At 30.4% G+C, this 21,160-nt stretch overlaps 1 protein-coding gene across 9 annotated transcripts in view; it reads right to left on the reverse strand.

The window, feature by feature from the left end:
* Nucleotides 1–1,147: 1,147 nt before the first annotated feature.
* The window catches only part of LOC111617930 (PR domain zinc finger protein 1-like), a 21,173-nt gene continuing 1,160 nt past the window's right edge, over nt 1,148–21,160 (reverse strand). The window contains exons 2-7 of one of the 9 annotated variants that reach the window (XM_023359315.1): nt 20,112–20,392; nt 9,770–9,853; nt 7,044–7,217; nt 3,364–3,483; nt 3,045–3,297; nt 1,148–2,936 (exon numbers count right to left, since the gene is read on the reverse strand). In XM_023359315.1, coding sequence (XP_023215083.1) covers nt 1,630–2,936; nt 3,045–3,297; nt 3,364–3,483; nt 7,044–7,208 — 1,845 coding nt within the window. In that variant the 5' untranslated portion in view covers nt 7,209–7,217; nt 9,770–9,853; nt 20,112–20,392 and the 3' untranslated portion in view covers nt 1,148–1,629. Of the gene's footprint in view, nt 2,937–3,044; nt 3,484–3,707; nt 3,779–7,043; nt 7,218–8,865; nt 8,997–9,101; nt 9,214–9,769; nt 9,854–11,980; nt 13,270–13,639; nt 14,354–19,119; nt 20,012–20,111; nt 20,393–21,160 lie in introns of those variants that run through there. The other 8 variants (XM_023359307.1, XM_023359308.1, XM_023359309.1 and 5 more) reach the window with 8 other exon arrangements.

A 21,160-nucleotide genomic window follows, 5' to 3' on the forward strand; every position in this document is an offset into this window, starting at 1 on the left:
TTCAATTTATATGAAATAAAGAAGTGGTATGATGATATAAAAAAATATAATAAAAACTCCATATTGAATTATACTTTTATTTAACGCTCGGTTGATTCGGGAAACGTTCACAAAAGCAGTTAACTTTTTTTTCTTCTTCTTTTGCACCCACTTTGTTAATACAGGAAGTTATATACAAAAGTTCTTAACGTCTAGTTAAGACCAGGTTAATTGGATGGAATTATTAGAACCAAAATGGCTATTATCATCGTCACTAAAAGTTTCGAAGACAGGTGAAGTCGATAGACGTTTACAGTCCATTCCGATCCTGCACAGGTGCTTGTCTTGTCAAAACAATAGATAGAGAATCGACTCGCTCCTTTTGCTACCGCTCGAGCAGGTGAAGTAGATACATAAAAAAAAATGATATACGTGACTTGAATGTCGAGAAGAGGGAAGCTCCCGAATGTGAAAAAAAAATGGAACGGTAAGGAAGGGAGGAAGGGAAAAAAACTTTAATCGGTTGGCCTCCCACTGACAATATCGGGATCGTATTTTTTTTCCTTTTTACCTCCCTGCTCTCAGGGCCTCACTTCTAGTATGGGCACGTGGCCCGCGCGAGCCTAGTGACCCCGGAAATGTCGCTTTTCCGCTCTGATATCCCCGGCGGCATTTAATAAAGGGGTTAAAGAAACGTTCCATTTAGCGTTATGTCATTAGTGTCGGCAGGTAATTTTCATTGCTATTTAGTGATTTTTCGTTATTGGAAGATTTTTAAATACATAATCATAAAGATGGATTGTATTTGGAAAGCGTAAGACCATCTGGTGGTATTTATCTTAAAGAAATTTAAATTATTTTTATTTTTTAGTCATTTTTATAAGTTTAGAATGAAATTCTTTTATTGTAAATTACATAATCATTTTACTAGTACTGTACATCAAGTTTGGTAGGTTTCGAAATTAATCTGCAAATACAGTAATTAATAAAGCGCGTTTTCCATTTTTACGGATTTATTTTTATACTTACCTTTAGGAAAATTATCTGCTTTTGTTGTAGGCATTAAAACAGTTTAAAAAGTACAAACCAGATGGCGCATCAATTCACCATTGATAAGTAATTCACTCACCAGATGGCAGCACAAACAATTTAAAAACATTTACCACCACATTCACGTTTTTATTTTTTCTTAAATAAATTACAACAAACATTTCAAATTATGAAATAAATATATTTTAAAAACATTGAAATATTTTACATATATCCGGCCGCATAACTAATAAATAAGATATGGAACAACTTCAGCACTTACCGTTTAAAGGAAAAATCTTTGAGCGAATAATTAACTGTAGTCAATTGAATTTTTAAAAGGGGAAGAATACATGGTGGGATGTTTACATAAATCACAGTTAATTTTTTTCCTCGACATAAATTCAATATTGTCATTTGGCACCAGATGGCGACACTTTTCACGCCTGTTTTAACGTCTAATATATGTATTGACTACAATTATTGCAACTGCTTTTTTTTCCTTTTTAGTTAACAAACATAACTTGAATCACAGTTCTTAATATGATTTTTGTTTTTCACTAACGATACAACGAATAAATTAAAAGAGATTGAGAGAGATATATCGAAGATTTCTATACATCACTCAGTCTCTGCAACGTACGATCTACCCATTTCCGAATTATCTACCTGTCCGAAAACATCGGGTACCATATTGGGTTGACAAGAGGTAGTCTTCCAGTGCGTACGCAAACCGGATGCGCTGATATAACGCTTGTTGCAGGTCTGACACGTGTACGGTCTCTCGTTAGTGTGCAACCTCTTGTGAAGCTTGAGATGAACGAATTGAGTGAACTTAGCGGGACACAGATCGCACGAATACGGTTTTTGTCCACTATGTAACCTCAGATGAGTTTTTAGATTACTCGTGCTGCTGAAGCGCTTCTTACATACCTCACACTGGTGAGGCTTCTCTCCGGTATGCACTAAGTGGTGCTTCTGTAGGTGTGCCAACTGAGTGAAGCTCTTACTACATATTGAGCACTTGAATGGCCTTTCTCCCGAATGTGTTCGGAGGTGTACCTTCAGATTGGATAGCTGCCCGAATGTCTTGTAGCAAATGTTGCATTCGTAATGCATCTTCCCGTTTCTTTTCTTCAGAGGATAGGGTAAAGATCGGTAACCGCGTGGACTAGGGCTTAGTGTGTATGCGTTCTGCTGTGTCAACGCCTGGTTGAAGGCTTGGGGGTGGTGATGAGGACGTTGTAGGACCGTCATGGGATGCGAGGGATAATCGGATATTTTCGGATAATTTCCGTTTTCGGTTAGCGAGTACGCGTACATATTAAAGTGTGCGGGCGAAAACATGGGTGTTAGACCATTAACGTATAAATAATTAGGCCTAGTGAGATTGTAGGCTGCGGAATTGAGCATTTTGTCAGTCGAATCTGGAGTATGTACTTCCGGACTGTTATTACCGGAGCTATATTTTTTTACGAAATTTGCGGTTTCGCGTTTGTTCTCTGGTGATCCTTGTAATAAAAGATTTTCTAGGATGCCAGAAGACGGTGGTTTGGGTGTATGTCCTGTCATTCTTTGACCCATTCCTTCGTAAGCATCTTCTGTCGGTGAGATGGGTTCCGAAGTAGTAAAGTTGGGTTCTTCTTGCGTAGTGTTACCGTTATAATTGAAAGCTTTTGTCATTTTGATTTTGACTTTTCTAAATTCATTCTTATCTTCATCGGTTTGCTTCTTGACGCTATAATCGATGACGTAGTTAGTATCGCTATCACCGTCACTACTATCCTCTAATGGGATAGATACGTCATCGGCATGATCGTCGGGTCCCCCATTACTATGATAACCTTCGTCACTACGAGTGCTTCCTTCGGTAGGAGTTAGCTGTTGTGATCTTGTATAATAATCCTTTTCGGAACTGAAGTGGTGTCCTGTAAAATTAAGTAAACTTTAAACGCGTCGTGTTCCGTCACTGTACAGTGCGTGATTCGACACCAACCGAACGAAAGTTTAAGCTTTAAAATTAAACAAAAACTTACTTATCCTTTCCAGCATCAATTCTCCAGTTAGAGGATAGTTCAATCTTTCTGCAAACTCTCGACAATACCACACTAGCAGCTCTTGGTTAGGTAGAATGGGTTTAATGGTGTAAAAATATATTTTCTCTTTAATCTGACAAGCAACTAGATTTTGCATTTCGCTGGAGTAAGCCGGATTAACAAATCTCATCCAGTTAGCCTTATTTAGATTGTAACCGTCGATGTAGTAATAAGAATCAGGAGCATTGTAAACCTGTCGAAGATTATTAATTAAATATAGATGGAAAAAGTTCAAGAAAATAGAGAAAAGAAAACTCACTCTCCAAAAGTATTTCCTATCGGCATTAGGAGGAACTTCATCTTTATTATATATTTCTCCCAATAAGGGACCAAATCTTGTACCTCTAGGTATATAATCGGTGCTCCAGACTCCCAAAACCTGTAAAAATAAGATAAAGCAAAAATATCAATTAAAAAAAAAAAAAAGATTATATTTTGTTAGAGTTCAACAGTCGAGAGTCGCACGTGTATATATTGATAAAGAATTAAAATTGAATGATTTTTTGTATAAATTTCGACCTTGAAAGTGGTCCACGTGTCTAGAATAAAAGTTGAATGCACTCCATCGTTAGCATGTGTCAAAAGATACCCGTGTACACTCACCCGACGGTAAAAACCTTATGCGCTTTCTATATACATCTGAAGAAAAATTATAACACATTAAAATGTATAAGCTTTTTACAACTTAAAGAATCTAAAACTGCTGATTTTTATTGATTAAAACTGCTGAATCTGTTCTATTTTATCATTTTCAAATACGTCATAGGCGTTTTGCACATTCGCTGTGATTTGTTTTTTTTCCTTTTTTTTAATTTTTATTTAAAGACATTTTTCATTATTAGGATGATAAAGCATAAATGACGAGTCTTTCAGATATTATTGATAAATAATAATATAGGTCAAATTGCACTGTATAATAATATCTCTGATTTTTATTTGAATTATCGACAAAAATCTGTATGACAATAAATTAATAAAATTTACAAATACCTGTAATAATAAATATTAAAATAAAGAAATTATATAATCATTAACAAAGAAAACGTGTAAAAAACTAGAATTATCACAATATCTGGAATAAGTTTCAAACCTATTTTAGATATTTCTAGTTTTTACGTGTTTTCTTCGTTTATACAATAGAAACTATAAAAATTTTAAAATAAAAATATAATATATAATTTCAAAATCTGATTACATATATTTCTGAGTTTTAATATTATAAACCGAGATAGATGTGTTCAAAAGTATACAAAATTCTTTCAGTTTAGATCTATAAATCAGATATTTTGTTAGCAAAAAGTAAAACTTTTGGTAAAATATTTATCATAAAGCGCAAAGTTCGTAAGAATATTTATTAAATTAGTGATAAATTCTTATTATTTATTTATTTATTTATTTTTTAACTTCGAATAAAAGAATTCAGTGTTATAAATTTTCAAATATTTTAAAGCGAATCTCTACATATCATTTATACGGTCCAATCTTAGAACTTTTATCATTCTATATAAAAGGCCTAGAGCTTATAAAGGGATACTATCTTATATTTTATGTTAATTAAACCCTTTAATTAATTTTACGCATAAGATCGTAAATATATAACTCAAGGTTTTGCTTTAAATCCGTTAAATTATTTCATTCTATGGAAATGTTTATTTCTAGAATCAGGTTATTTTTAAGCTGCTTAGATGACAGGAAAAAATAGATATATATAAACTAATTGGAAATAATTTGTAACTAATTCTTTTCAAGTTTTAAATTTCTTTTAAAAATATTGATTTTTTAAAAATAAATATAAAAAAACCGCACCATAAGTATATATGTAGGCTATATTTGTTACTTATACAAGTTTTAAATTATTTACAATATTAAAACCAACGTTCCGAACACTCTGATAGAATAATTCTAGTTATTTACATATTTTCCTTGTTTATATGATAGAAATTTTAATTAATATATTGTTATATTGTTGTGCTAGATAAATAAATTTATAAAATGTCGGCAAAATTTTAAAGATTTTTACGTCATCGAACCATACCCGAATTAATTAGCCTTATTTACTGGAAACAATAAACAGAAATGATAAAAACGATTTGTTAAAAATAGATAAATAAATATAAAATTTATTTTTGAAATCGTTGGTATTTATTTGTCCGCCATTTTGTTTATTAAAGAGAAAGAATTATACAGCTTACTTTAATCAAAAAATTTTTGAAGATTTTTAATCGTTTTCCATTTAACTTGGAGCATCACAAAAAGGTTTAAAGTTTAAAACCAAGAATCAAATATAACTTATTTGAATATTAATTAAGTGAATAAAAATCAAATATCAAAACTTATGTATAAATTTTTCGTAAATACTTAATAGGCCTAGTTTGATTTCTCCTACGAAACGATATTTAATTATTTTATATTCTAAAGAATAAAAAAAACAATTATTTATCTTAGATATACAATAAATATATTAAAGAATTTATGATGTCTTAGACGATTTCGAAATATTAAAACTTCATTGCTTGTACGAGAAAATGAAAATCTCCGAACTAGCCAGATTAGAGGCATATTTGTAGAAGAAAGATTGTTAAAATTTAGGTACAAAGATTCGATTTCTGGACTGAATCTTTGAAAGTATAGAATTAAAACCTTATTTAAAAAATAAAAAGAAAAAAAATTTGAAGAAAGGCCACGTGCGGACAGAAGAAACACTGTTCTTGTAAATGTTAATGGCCTTTGGTCTCTGACAGCAACTCTCCAATCCCGGAAATGTTTTATGGATGGAGTTTGATCACGATAAGAAATAAAAATCTACAAAGAAATGCATCCGTTAGATTTTCTTTCTTGTAATACAACTCCATTATTGGAAACAATCCGTTTAATACGTAAAAGCGGTTTATGGGGATTGTCAGTATAACCGGATTTTTGTATGAATGCTTCTTTATGAGATTGAATTAGTCAGAGGAAGTATCTGCTAATAATTTTCAAAACGGAGAGAAAATTATATACCGGAAATATATTAATTATTCCTCTTTAATATACAGAAGCGACGGTTGTAAAAATCAATTAAACTTAATCGAAAAAATATATTTTTAAGTTATAGAATTATATAATTATTTTTGCCCGGGGGCAAATTTTAAAATCCCAATTAATAACGATAATAGACTTAGTTGGAATTTAAAACATTTTTTTGTTTTAATTAAAGAAAAACTTTTGAAAAATTGTTTTATATGCAATTTATATACAAAAAATTTTACATTTAATTATATGAAAATAATTAAAACTGAATAATCATGTAAATTATGCTTTATAATTGTTTATGTTTATTAATATAAATTATTTTTTGAAGCGAAAACGAATGAAATACATAGTCAGTGTGAAGTTTGTTGCTTCAGTGTATGGTTGGGACTCGAAACTGTTTCTTGCGCGATGAAAGCATTTTAAAAATTTATTAGAAACAAATTGTGTGAAAAATTACCATTTAGAATTAAATAATTACATAAATGTTGATATTTTATAATTTTACACATTTTTTTTCGAAGCCGGATCGAGTCAAATTATAATTTTAACGAGGTTTTCAGACGTCTCCATCTTTACGACATTGTTAATTACGCAACGTTTCAAAAGTATATTAGTTAAACAAATTTTTTAATGCAGATTATAAACAAACTTTAATATGTAACTTTTAAGGGTAAAAGGTCTAAACCTTGCGTAATAATTTTTAAAAATTCGGAATTTATAGAAGAAATAACGGTTAATTTTTATTAGATTTTACAAACCTTTAATTATCTATTATTGTTTATATTATGTGGACTAATCATTAATTTATGAAGCGAGATAAGGAATGAGGGTGGTTCCTAATTGATAACATTGACCAATGACTAATTAATTAAGTTATTTTGACGTTAACGCCTTCTAAAATTCTTTTAAACAAATTTTTCTACTCACATCGCTCAAAGTTTGAGATGTTTTCAATACTAAATTCCTAGGAAGACTGGATTCGGCTTGATTTGTCGATTTATCTTCGCATGGTTGGTCTAAAACGATGTAAACCGCTTTGTGATCGAACTCTTGTTCACTTATATTGCACACATCCCATACGTCATCTTCCATCCTAAGAAACTGCACCCAAAATCAAAAATAAAAATATTTAAATTTCAGACATAAATATTTTATAAAAGAATAATAAATCAGTTTAAAAAATTAAATATAATTTTTAAAATTTGNTAAGTTTTCTTTAGATGGATATAACTTACTTTTCCAATTCTATACACAGACTCGACTAAATTTTTCAACGAGATTTAATTGTAAATAGGCTTCATTTTCAGCGATGTTTGACCTTAATCTGAATAGTAATGACGGACTTAAATTACAGAAATGCTCAGCTTCCTTTGTTAACAAGAAATCGATCTTCTCTTTATTTGGACGAAACCTCTTTTTAAGAATTTTTTTGTTACTTGACTATTAACAGGAGCGCTCTTAGTATTAATATTTCAAGATTTTAACTTTTCAGTCATTTTCGACAAACAAAGAAGTTATTTTAGTCAAATGGTCCCACAATTGCGGGAAAGATCCTTGTAAATTCGAATAATTTTAACTTGTTATCATAAGTAAAGGGAGGATAATTCGAGAAGTTTGTATAAGCTAAATAGTTTTGTTCCGAATAACAACAGCCCCGTAATTAAAAAAATAACTTAATTGGTGGTCTCCTTCCTGTAGCAGATGATAGAATTAGGTCTGCAGATTATATTCCAATCAAAATGCCACTCCGATAATTTAATCGTTCTTTAAAAACGAAAACATTTGTTTCAACCATAACAAGAACCTCGAATAGTTTAAAACAAAAAAAAAATTGAGGGAAGCGTATTGATTGTACGCAGTCGGTCATCAAGCGGCGTTTATTCCTACGAGAGGACTCCTATTAGACATTCTAAATTGCATTTTAAACGACGGAGAGTTTCTGACTGCGTGACTTAAACCTGTCATTAAAGTGCAATTTTGTTCTTATTACAGTCAATCAGTTTACCAGAAATCGATTTAAACTTTTTGATTTTTGATATAAAATATCGGTTGGTGTGGGTTTTTCGTCCAGTTTTTCCACTGTTTCGGATATAAGGTTCATTAGAAATGGCTTTTAGTCTCGTTACGGGGGCGTTTTATTTTAATTGAAAGAAAAAAGGAACGAGAGAAGTAGGCGTTACTTAACTCCGCCCACGTGCCCCACCTTTTCAGTTTTATTACCAAATATCGATCTGTTGGCGGGAGCCATCTTGGATGTCAAGATGGTGGCCGCGCTACAACGCGAAACTCAATATTTTATAAGCGTTTTTTTTATTTTATATATATTTTACTCGAGCTCGTTACCAATTGAAATTATATAGCCTTGTATGAAATAAATAATAATTTTTGAAATTTTTATCATACACAAACTCTCCTGTAACCTTAACTTAATCTGTTAAACTAATTTTAATTTTATACTTCGTCTAAAAGGTTTACAAGGTATTAAATAGAAGCAGATTTTTGCTAAAATAAATTTGTAAAATCAGAATTTAGAATGAATATTTAGGCCTAATATACAGGTTGAAATTCTCGATTAATGTTAAATACTTAAAATATTTCAAACATTTATAAATTATAGGCTTCTCCGACAATAAGCTTTTTAAAATACGAGCCTTGATATTTTATGTAAATTAACCTTTCGCGTGACTGTAATTAGAGAAGAAAAGTTATTAGGATTAAACTAAAATTTAAAAATTGTTTCACTACTTACAATTTAGGCTTATTTCAATATTTTTAAGTGCGGAAAACGGAAGATTAGTAGACTTTTTTAAATAAAAAAAATTAAAATCTTTTACATTCTGTAAACTAAAATGAAAGCTTTTACTTTTACTTCCGATCAGATATAAAAACGGAAGAGGTTAATCAAACGCGAAAGGAAGACACACAAAATATAAAATGGGGAAGAGGAAAAATGGACGAAATAACGTAAAATAAAGCAAAACAAACCTGTATTGTTTCATTTGCAATGTATGGCCAATAATTGATTAAAAGAAGTGAAACTGCAAGAATCGCTCTATGCCGAGTTAAGTGCGCATATCGAATAAATTCACATGGTGCAACACAAGTTAGTTCCCAAAACCCCTACCCCATCCACGTCCGCCAGCAAAGAAAGTGAATGTTCCAAGGTTGAAAGAGAGAGGCTCAAATATCATCTACAATTTTTTCTCTCCCCGCGACCCCTCGGTTCAAGGTCAAAACTTATAAAAACGTTCGCTTGATAGAAATGTTTAGTTTATCTCAGTCTCCGCCTACGTGCTCTGAACTTTGACTCGTTTCTTCCCTCACCATAGCTCAACTTTTTATTAACCAAATGCGTTTCCCGCTACCGAGTTTGTGATTCATTTTTTTAAACATTAAAACTGCACAGAGACTTTCTCATACAAGAAAAGGGGTCTAGTTTATGTGTATAGAAAGCTTAACAATTGATCTACGAAGGAAGCAAAAATTTCCTTGTTTGTATATTGCGATGTTATTTGATCAATTTTAAACCAACCGAATGATATTTTACTCTTACCAATTTCCCCAGTTGGTGATTTCCCCTAGTGACGTTATTAACTCGATAAAAGTTGTTACGTAGGAAACAGTACACGGAACGAAAAACAAAACATTCTTACCTTTCTTCCTCAGAAGACTGGAGTCTTCTGCAGAGGAATCTCTGAACCCATAATTATAATAAAACACCGATAGAGAAATGGAACCTTTCAATGAAAAATTTGCATTAGTAAGATAATTTGCGAAATTTTAATATAAAATTATAAACTTAAGCAAGAGTGTTCCGGGGACAGGAGGGGAATTCAGAGTGAGTACTTGCATTTTTTTTATTTAAAACAGTGAAAGTAAAGTAGTAATTCTTATTCCGTTAGTGTTTTTCCGTTCTTTTAATCCTCACCTCTACAATCGATTTGAAACGAGTGCGATTAAAGGCATCAGGACAGATTTCCCCCGTTCTGAAAAGAATCAGTGGGACGGAAAGATGCACTGGACAAATATTGTCTCCCCTAATCAAACGGGCAAACTTCTCCCAGTGCAACACACCCACGGAGATTCACACATTCTGTTAAGAACGTCGCCAAGATTATCCAGGCGGAAACTACTCTAGGTTTGACTTAGTTTCCGTTGGATTGAGACCCGTTCTTGGCCCGTACTTTTCTGAAGACCACTTCTTTCTAAAGATTGGTTTGAAAAGTGTCTGGAAATTACTATTTCCTAGCCTTGTTTGTAGCTACAACTACTCGACACGTTTGGGGAGTGTTTGCGCTGTCGGGTCATTGTGTAACGGCCATTATCCATTAATGGTACTGGCATTGTCACTTGGCGACGAGGAAATGCCTTACTGCAATTATACAATCGTCTAACTCATCCAATTGTTCTCCGTTTTATTCGTGGAGAAATCGTTTTACCTCTTTAATTAAACAGTTTCTTGCTTTTTAATACCATTCCCTATTCTTCGAATGAGTGCAACTACCAATAATTTTCAAGTAACACTTTGCATTTATAAACTTACTAATCAGATTGTCATATCAAAAAATATAGTTTTGTGTAAACTCGTTGAAAGAGTTAAATGATCAATTTTATTTATAGAAATCTGTTTCTCAGATTTTTGTTTTAATATTTACAATATAATTTGATAATTCAGTTTTTAATATTTCTTCTCTACTTTCTATTACATAACTATAAATTCATAAATAAAATCGAACGCTTTTTAAATTTCAATAATGTATGTACAATATTTGTTACGTGTCAAGAAAATGCAATCAACAATAATAATAATTAAAAAAGCAAAACTTCTTTTAACTAAACTTTGTAAATTATTTAATGGAAAAATTCATAAATGAGGAATTCTATGGAATAAGGTATTTAAGTTAAATTTTGATGTTTTTGGGAATTTTCAAAAAACTATTTTCTTTTCATGTTTGTTATGAAGTGAGTAAAGTTTAAATGTTAAATATATTAAGTGCATATTATAGTAAGGGAAATATTCATATTCATAAAACATTTTTATTGAAGAGTTGAGCAGGGTGAAGGTTACATGTAACTACTGAAGGTCAGCTGAAGAATCATAAACCTAATGGTGATCACTCTTCACATATAAGATGTGATTCTTTTTTACAAAAGTTGTGTTTGATATGCCATAAAATACAGTGTTTAATTTTGAGATATTTTTCACTTACAAAAGTTCCATTTATGAAAAGTTTGAGACATCAGTTTTTTGACTTGTAAATTCCAGGAGATTGATTAAAATATATATATATATATATATATACCTTTTTAAATCAGTTTTTTTACTGTTTAAGTTAAATAATTAACATTTATATACATGAAAAAATTTATAATCTTTTTACCTATATGACAGGGAAACTTTTTACAATTCTTCCTGATTATGTTCTTCCTTATGCCATTCATTTACTTTCTCATGAGCCTTCTTTTAANATAATATATAATGTATCATTTTTCACTAAGCTTATTAGCTTGTATTTTATGTTTCATTTGTAAAAAATAACCATTTTTTGAATAAATTATTATACATTTTTACTCTGATAAACTTAAGGGCTTATCGAATGTTCTGTTTATTGTAGTGTACATGATATAATGAATTCTTATATATACATTTTTCTTCTTAATTTCATCGATTGACAAAATATTTTTCTGTACACTTCTTATGAGAACAAAAATTAAACAGAAGAAAAAAGACAGATTCCAACAATCAACAAATGAAAACTAAAGTATTAAACACTAGCAAAGAACAAAGATTGCTTTTTTAATGTATCTCAACAACAGTCATTAAGAATTAGACGATAAAAAAATAAAAAAAAGACCGTACGTACTTTTTAATTTCCAGGAAACTTTCCCCAAGAGTGGGCCACCGAAAATGGCCATTAGAAGAGAAAAAGTTTTTGGCAAAACTTTTGAAAATGTTAAGAGAAAGGTTGTTTCCATTAGCTAGTTTGTCCTGCCGTCTTGACGATTGACCACCCCATTTGTCATAGCAGAACAGACAAATATACACTCAGGACTTTAAAGTCCGCTGGAGCGACCGACCGGAAGAGTCCAGTCTATTTTTCACGGCCATTTGATCTTCCACTAAATGACTGATGGGATGAGGGGGCCATCCGATTTTAGAATCTTCAAAGCTCGTTACAAAATGCTCCCACCTCTGTTTTTAAATTCGGACTTCTAACAATTATCTTTACTCCGTATCTATCACGCTTACTGTAGAAGACTGAAACTAACTTCACACGACCTGTGCCTATAAATGCGATACGCTCAAGCTATAGGTAATAACTATCAATAAACAGTAATTCTCGTTCGGTTTACACAATAGGAATATTAATTACATGACTTGCAACGGGATTTTCCGAAGGAAACATTTTCTATATATCATAACCGGATTATAGATTTTTTTTCTACAAGCTCTCTATTAGGCTATATGATTTTAAATTTTTACCGAGGATACTTTTTGGCAAACATCCAAAGGGGTGGCAGGAAGTTGCAGTTTTTTCTTGTTGCTCATATGGCATGAGTTACTTAAAAAAAAAGAAAAAAAAAAGGGTGAAAGAGTTGTATAAGTGAACTGGGTGGTCACATATTACAGACACATCATCTTCAAAGTTTAAGGAAGTATTGTCGATTTTTAAATCTAGCGGAAAGACGTAAAAGTACAGTACAGTACATGAAGTATATTCCTAATTTTTAAAAATAATTGATGTCAAAAGTTTACAGAAAAAAATTATTTGAATTTTCTTTAGAATTGGTCACATTAATGACTTGTGTTTTTTAGTAATTAATTTTGTTTCTCTCTAATAAAATGGGCGATTTTCTAAATAGAAAGATTCTAGAATTTCAAAAAATATCAGAAAATATTCTAGCACTAATAAAAATTAATATCAGTTATTTGGAAATGAATATATTATTGAAAGTAATCCATAATTTAGTATGTAAGATATAAAAACACCTTTTAAAATCTATCTAGGAATCGACAAAAATTTTTTTTATCAGAGAAAGATCTCACATCGTTATCAAGTGATTAAATACACAGTATTAATCGCTATGCCTAAGATCTATCTATTTCTGTCGAACTTTGTACACATTAAATAAACAAGATTCGACAATCTATAAGCGAAGAAAAAGACAAGTTAAGATGTCGACACTATCCAACTCATTTCTTAAATATTTATATAAACTTTTTTGATCAGTTATACTAATTGTTAGAATGTTCCTATTAGTGTTTAGCAACATACTTTTAAAATGCAATTTCATATATTCGTAATAGAATCAAACACACCATTAAATACTACAATAATAGTATTCGCATTGCAAAATTTAAACTTAAAAATGCTAAACAATGAAGAAAAAATATAAAACATCGATGATACTTAAATCGAACCAAAATGAAAAATATTTAGCCACTGATCTAAAATGAATAGAAGCCTAATCTAGCCGTATACTGTAGAGCTCCTACAAGAAAAGGATAGAGATGCACTCACCTCATTTCCTTATTTCGCAAGTTTGTGAGAGACAGAGGATCGGTGAAAGAGTATCTTCTGAGTGGAGGACTTGACCTCTGTACGAAATCTAAATTGAGAATTGTAGAAAGGCATGCAAGGTAAACTGCTTAATGCAAAAATGGAAGCATTTAAAAATCGAAAGTTGTTCCTCAGTTGCAGAATATTCAGGGAGAACTAGTTTGTGTAGTTCCCCATAACGGAAAAGTAGTTCAAGGTGATGGAAACTGCTTTTTGTTAATTTAAAAAATTTTATAATATTCTTAATAATTGGAGAACATTACATATATTATCTTTATTACACTTCAACTAAAAATAAAAACAAAATTATAACACAATTAGGAGTAATCAAAGTTTTCACACGAGCTTTAAGACATAAAGCGTTTTTAGAGGACCAAACGTGATTACCAGATAATTTATAAGTTTGAGATGTCTAGTCATCTTGCACTACCTCAAGTGTTAGATGAAGAGTCAAAGTCAACTAGTTAAGAATATTACGAACGATGTCAAGGTCGACTAAGGCGTGCAAAGACTTTCAGATCGAGTTTAAATATGATAAATACATCACGCATCATTAACTAACGGTATTTTAATATTAAAAAGTTCATCTGTAAAAATGTATTTACAGAGATTCAAAGATTTTCAAAATTATTTTTTACGTTCAGTAATAATGCAATGTTCTTCCTCTTAATGTCTTTCAGATTTAAATTGCTTAATTTAATTAATAATTTAAATTTAAATGGTTTTGTTCTCTTATTGTTAATACAACAATAAGAGAAAACTATTTTAAATATTAATGAATAAAATATGTTTGTTTACTTTGTAATCTTAGAATTACAAAGTTCCTTGAAGGTAAAAGGATATATCAGTATTACGTTTAAGTAATTTTAACATCCATATTTAACTCGTTGATGAAGTCGTATTATATATTTAGGAATTAAATAATACAAAAAACTATCAGTATTTACATCAGCAATGTCGCAACCGTTATATATATATATATATATATCCTTATATGAATAAATTTTAACTTAAGCTGCAGTCAGAACGCGAACAGACTTCCTGTTGGGTGAAAGTTTAAAGTTGTTCACCTAGACCTTATCCCGGTGTTGTCGTGTAAGTGTAATCACATTTTTCAAAAAATAATATATTGTGTGACTGGACAATGTCCTTAACATTATAACCCCCTAAGCGAAGATAACAGTCTGTTTTAAAATGGGAAAAATTGAAATTCGTCGAATATACTATGATGTCAACCGCGAAGGACATTGCCAATCCTATATCGAGCATACTAACTGCCCTTGTTTTTATGAAATCGTGTCTTTTTATCATACTAACCTGTTCGAAGCGATAAAAGTTGTCAAGGAAATCGACCACCATTCATTCCCGAAGGACAGTTGTCACTGCTTCCCTATATAACGTAACCGTTATGTTCGACATGACTCCGTGTATTACGGCTATTTTAGCTAATTCTGAAGATAATAAAAAGTTAATAAAGTAATATTGAAAGGGTAGAAAATATTTTAAAAAATACCCAATCTTCTTAGAGATTCAATCTTTCATAGACTTACTTATATATAAAAGAAATCTTGTAGAAAAATAAGGTATACAAACTTTCATTGTGCCGCACTCGACGCATACAAATAAGTTCGGAGATAAGAAAAGAGCAATAACAACTGCTTGTAACCTTATTTTCGTATAATACTTTACAAATAAAGTGAATCGATAGGGTAGGAAATGTCTCGTGAGATTTTTCCTCCAAAAACTGCGGGGATTTTATCCCAGATAGGGGCTTTCGTTTTGCAGTACTTCTCCCTCTCCTATTAAATACCAATGGGGATAGTTGCGTGAATATTGCATGAAATCACAAAAGGGGAAAACGTAAAACGTACAAAACACTATTGTTTGTTAGGCGCATACGTCCGTCTAAATCCTTACAAAATCCTCATTTCCAAATGCAAATCCTCTCTGACTTACAAGACAATCACTGCCACACTTTCCACCGCAATCTATTAGAAACTTGTTTTATTAGTACTCAATGAAAGTGGATTTGATTTGACTAAAACCTTTCATTGTGAACGACAGATTTAATAACGAACTTGTCTGTCACGATTTATATTTTCATCTCCACTTAAAAAAAGGGCGAAAGTTATTAAAAAAACCCCTTCCCTAAACAAATTTTCTTTAGTCAATTATCAAACAAAGAATTAATTCTAGTAAATTTTTTAAGCTCAAAAATTCAATTTTGAAGACAAACAAGTCTGATTCTTTGAAATATATTTCTTTCTAAACACAAAAATATAACACTGCCAGTGATATAACTTGTTAATTTTAATAATCCCGTAGCGCATTATGAGATTTTTAATAACAATTTGTTTTAACCTTGACACAAATCTCTAGAGATCTCACAGATTTGAATTGTTGTTATTGGGAGCTTGAAAATCAGGTTTAACTATACTTCCAGTGTTTACAACGAAAGTTTAACCTTGTGCGGGGTCTAAAACTTAATTTTTCTTTTAATCCTCATTTTTAATTCCAATTTACGCATTAATAAAATTAAAAATTAATTTTAAGCGGGTTCCTGGTAAAATTTTATTTTATTTTATTTTTTACAATTTCTATAATTAATAAATTACACGTGTTTTCGCTAAGTTCACGGTTCTTCAACTTGTTCCTTGTTTGGTTAACTGACCTTAAAAAATATAATTTTTTCATTATTATTGCATCATAATAGAAAATTTCTTATTCTGAGAATTGTTTTATATTTAAAAGTTTTTTTAATATGAAATTTTTAAAGAATTTTAAAGAATTTACAAATTCGTAAAATATATATATCAATTATTGGTATTAGAGAAGAAATTAAAGAGTTTAAAATTTTTAAATAAAATGATATTNTTATCTCTAATAAAAATTCTGGTCAAGAAAGATTTAGCAAGTACTCTCTCTCTCTAGAAAGTTTAAGTTTCATTTTGAATTAGCAGTTTGTTTTATAAGAACAGTGAATTCATTTTGTAATGACAGAAAAAACTTTTCTACCTTGTCAAAGGAAAAATCTTTTTATGTTAAAATCTTCAAGATTAAATAAAATAAGAATAATGTCACAAAAGTTGAAAATAGATATTTGAAGATGTACTTTGATTTAAACTCTATTTCAATTAAAGAAGATATTTTTAAAAATAAAATCGTAAAATATACAAAATCTCATTTGTGTAAAGCATTAAAAGAACAAATTTAACAAGTTAAAAAACAATTTTTGTTTATAATTTGATTAATTAAAATATAAACGAAAGTATACATTTATACAGGCAATATAGAATATATTACCTATAAAAATGCACACTTTTATATATAAACTAAAGTCAAGCATACAAAACTGAAGTTAACACTAAAAATGTCAAATTTCGCATTCTGCCTAATCATGCTTGAGAGGAGTAACTGGGTACATTCCCTTCTAAATTGTTTCTTTTAAACAAAACACCTGCTTTGATTCCTAGAAGTCAAGGGTGTTTTAGATACCAGAGGTAAGAAAAAAATTTTTTTGATTTATTTACTTCTACGTGTTAGTTATATTTTTAACTAATAATTACATAATTATTTGTTAAAATTTTAAATGAGATTTCTTTTTCTAATGTATACAAACAGACACAATCAGTTTTTGAGTTGGTGCATTATACAAAAATTTACTAACCGCTTTTTGTATATAAAGGAACAGGAAAGAACGTATATAGGCCTAATCGGATTTTTCGACTCTCAATCTAAAAGGATTACAATGACGTTTTGTGCGTTTGTTTGGTTTAGATGTTTGAAAATTTTCGTTTGAAGAGAAGGCGAAATGTCGGAAAATTTGAAAAAGGCACAAAATAGGCATTTCCGATAACGTTTTGGAAAGTCTATTATATTCTCTATTGACACCTATTATTGAAAATGGTGAGTTCTACAATTGTACAGAGATGACATTTCTTTATAAAATATAATAGCTTCCTATTTGGTTTATATTTTTTGAATTAAGGAAAATCAAGATTCAAAACAACGCTAACGCCTGTAATGACGTCTTCCACTCGTAATTACTTCGAATACAGAAAAGAGAACTTCGAAGGAGTTCGTACCGTTATAACAAGGAAGGGAGGAGAAAAAAGACAAAATTAATGATTGAAAAATAATAAAGCTTTTTTAAGAAAGTTTGGTTAAAAATAATGAAATATTGTTAGCAAACTTTCTACCAGGAGAGTTTGGGTAAAGATAAGAAAGTTATCCACTCAAACAAACAAACCACAAACCTCGACAAACTTATCCTCCGGCAAGATCACGTGACTTTGGCAGGGATTTTTGGAGTGTAGGTGGAGTGGGCACGACCTCTTGTGTTTGGTCACGTATTCCTCTGAATCTACACTAACACTTTCCGCAGCCACATCCTTAATATATACGATGTTAAGTGGCCATTAAAGCAACTTCCATTGCCACTCTACTAGCTTTTGAGTAGCATTCATGCGCCAATTATATCCTTTCTCCGGGCCATAGCTGGCTGACTGGCAATACGATGAGATTTATAAATCTATAAAAAGTCGAGTACCTTTTTCAAAGATTTTTGTATAATTAGATTTTATGTTTTTACGAAAGTTGCTATATACCATCTGTTGAAAGTTGATAACGAAGTAAAAGACAAAATTTCGTTTCTTTATATATAAAAGATTCCGCTTTGTAAAAGAGCATTTCTTTTTTTTTTTTTTATCTTTCCTTAGTGAGTTTTGATGTGTCGAAACGTTAATATATTGTATAGATTTTTATAGTGTAAGGTAAAACGACAGATGCTGGACCGTCAAAAGATACAAAGAATTGAACGACAAGTAGTACTTTTGATCTGATTTACTGATTTTAATTAATCTTACGTAAAACGTACGACATATTGAATCGATTGGATACGTTTATATTACTCTTTTCTTTATTATAACACTTATATGTGTATAGATTACTTAAGAAAAATGAAATATAAATTTAACTGTCTAACAATCTACAAAGTATTTACATGAAGAGAAAAATAATTTGCTTTTATTTCATTTAGCTTTGAAATATGTAAATAAAAAAATTTGTCAATAAAAAATGCTTTAAAAATATTATTTAAATCATGTTTAATCAAAATCTCTCATTACTTATGAGACAGGTAAGAAGAATCGATTCAGCTGTGATAAAAACATGATATGTTCTCTTTACTCTAAATCTCTGAATTAAAATTTTCTTAAATATATACACAATAAAAGCATAAAATATTTAATGATATATATAATAATGTATAAAGATGCAAGAAACCAAGAAAAACTTCAAGAAACACCTTATATGATTTAGGAAAATTACGTGGAATACAAAATTAAAATATGAAAACAACTATTAATACAATTTGAAATAAAAAACATTTAGGCGTATCCCTTACTATAATTATCAAATATGAAATTAAAGACAATACGAACCTGAAAAGATTTACAAGAATAATCAGTGTTTCTCCACAGTCAGGTGAATCTTACGTGTGTTCATCCACTCTAATATGGTTCACTGGTACATCAAAGACAGGTGAACGACCTGATGAGAAATAAAGGGGGCAATAGGAATCTTCTAGGCCAAAGTCAAGGCCGCTTGAAGAAGCGGAAGTCATGTAAATAATCTGAGTTTTTTTTTACTTCTATCGGGATAATTATGTTTAAAACGGCTATTTTTTTCTCTTAAGCGTCCAAACAAAAGGGGGGGATGAGTGAAGGGGAGATACAGCGAGTGTCTATTGATGTGGAAGATCGGACTGACCAGCCTGTGGGACTTTTTCTCTTTTTTTCCGTTTGTTATGCAATATGCGAAGCAGCTGACGCTTTTGTCAATTTGCATCCGATTTCAATACAACCGTTGTTCAATTTCTCGCTTGATGTTATTGCAAACTGTCAACTTATAGGCGAAGATAGAAAAAATTTCGGTTTGACAGACGATTGAACATTAAAAAAAACTCTTCTAGTGTATGTATGCTAAATACAACTCCAAGTGTGGGACGACATTCGTAGTGTTTCATGTTTATGTAAATTTTGTTTGACATTTATGTAACCAGACTGTCTGTTGTACTCGGTGTACATATAATTAGAATATAACTCAACTGCTGCCTTGAGAGAATGCTTGATTACCTGAAGTAGAGGTCATTCACCTGGTAGGATAGTAATACTGACCTAGAGAGGCAATACCGGAGCTACCTTGACGTCGTCATCGGGTTTACCATGAAAGTTAGTTAGACGAGGTCTACGACCTACTGTTACCTGATAAACAGGAAGCGAATCGTATCGTTTCGTAATTACGTTAAAGACTGGGTCAATAATGAAGACGATATGTGAAATATTTCATAAAATATGCATTAAATACACTTGAAACTTTTATAATTTGATATAATATATCGAATTTCGGTATGTAACGAGTTAAATGATCTTACCTTGAGTTGGAAGTCCTGTTTATTCCGGTGAATCGGCCGACCAACTGAACTCGTCCGATGCTTCTCAACACTAATATCCCGACATCCGTAAAAGGGGAGTGTATACAGGACACGTGGTTGGACACGATCTGCTTCTTGCAGATGATGTCACCGGATTGATTTTTTCCGTCTTTCTTCTGTTCCCCCATACAATGTTCTCCGAGAGAAACCACTTCTTTATATCGTTGTCAACGTAAGCCATCTCAGCCAATCAGATCATTCCTTTACGTTCCTTTTATCGTCTGCTTTTCAATCGACGATTGTCCGTTTTTCAAAATTAAATAAGAAATAACAATTAAACATTTAAACAATCGAAGATAAAATATTAATAAATCTTACACAACCAAAAGAATTAATTCGTAAAAAATACTTTTTTTTGAATAATTTGCACAATGGAAAAAAAATCTTAATAACTTAGAAAAGTTCAATTATTTGAAGATTTATAAAAGTTTTAAACAATTTATTAAAATAATAATAATTTTCTTAGAATTATTTCGAGTCTAAATTTTCCATTTTATAATTTTTAAAAATTAAAAATACAATCGACATCTTTTCGTCACTAAATGTAAAAATATATTTATATATATAACCTATTTCAAAAGTGATAATTTATTATGTAAATAATATATATATTTCGCCATTTCCCTAGTAAAATACAGCAACATTTAAAGATTAATTATAAGTACAAATTTTGATTTTTTGTGAAAAATTTAAAAAATATATATTTTTTTATTTAGGCCTATTCTGTTGATGATGTTTACGATTATGATGTCGATGATGATAAAAATGCAATATGTAATTTTTAAAAATATTTTTATCTTTTCATTTTTAACAAAAAAAAATATAATTTCTAAAATTTCATTTAAATTATTATTAATAATTTTGAATATTTTACACGGAAAAAAATGAATAAAGAGGAATTCAGAAAAGAAAGTTTATTTTCGAATTTAAAATTTAAACTTTATCATAAATAAAGAATATTATAAATATTTTTTATATTTATTTATTAT

Source organism: Centruroides sculpturatus, unplaced genomic scaffold (genome assembly GCF_000671375.1).
Source record: "Centruroides sculpturatus isolate CEXI.00-Female unplaced genomic scaffold, Cexi_2.0 scaffold57, whole genome shotgun sequence".
NCBI classification, from domain to species: Eukaryota; Metazoa; Arthropoda; class Arachnida; order Scorpiones; family Buthidae; genus Centruroides; species Centruroides sculpturatus.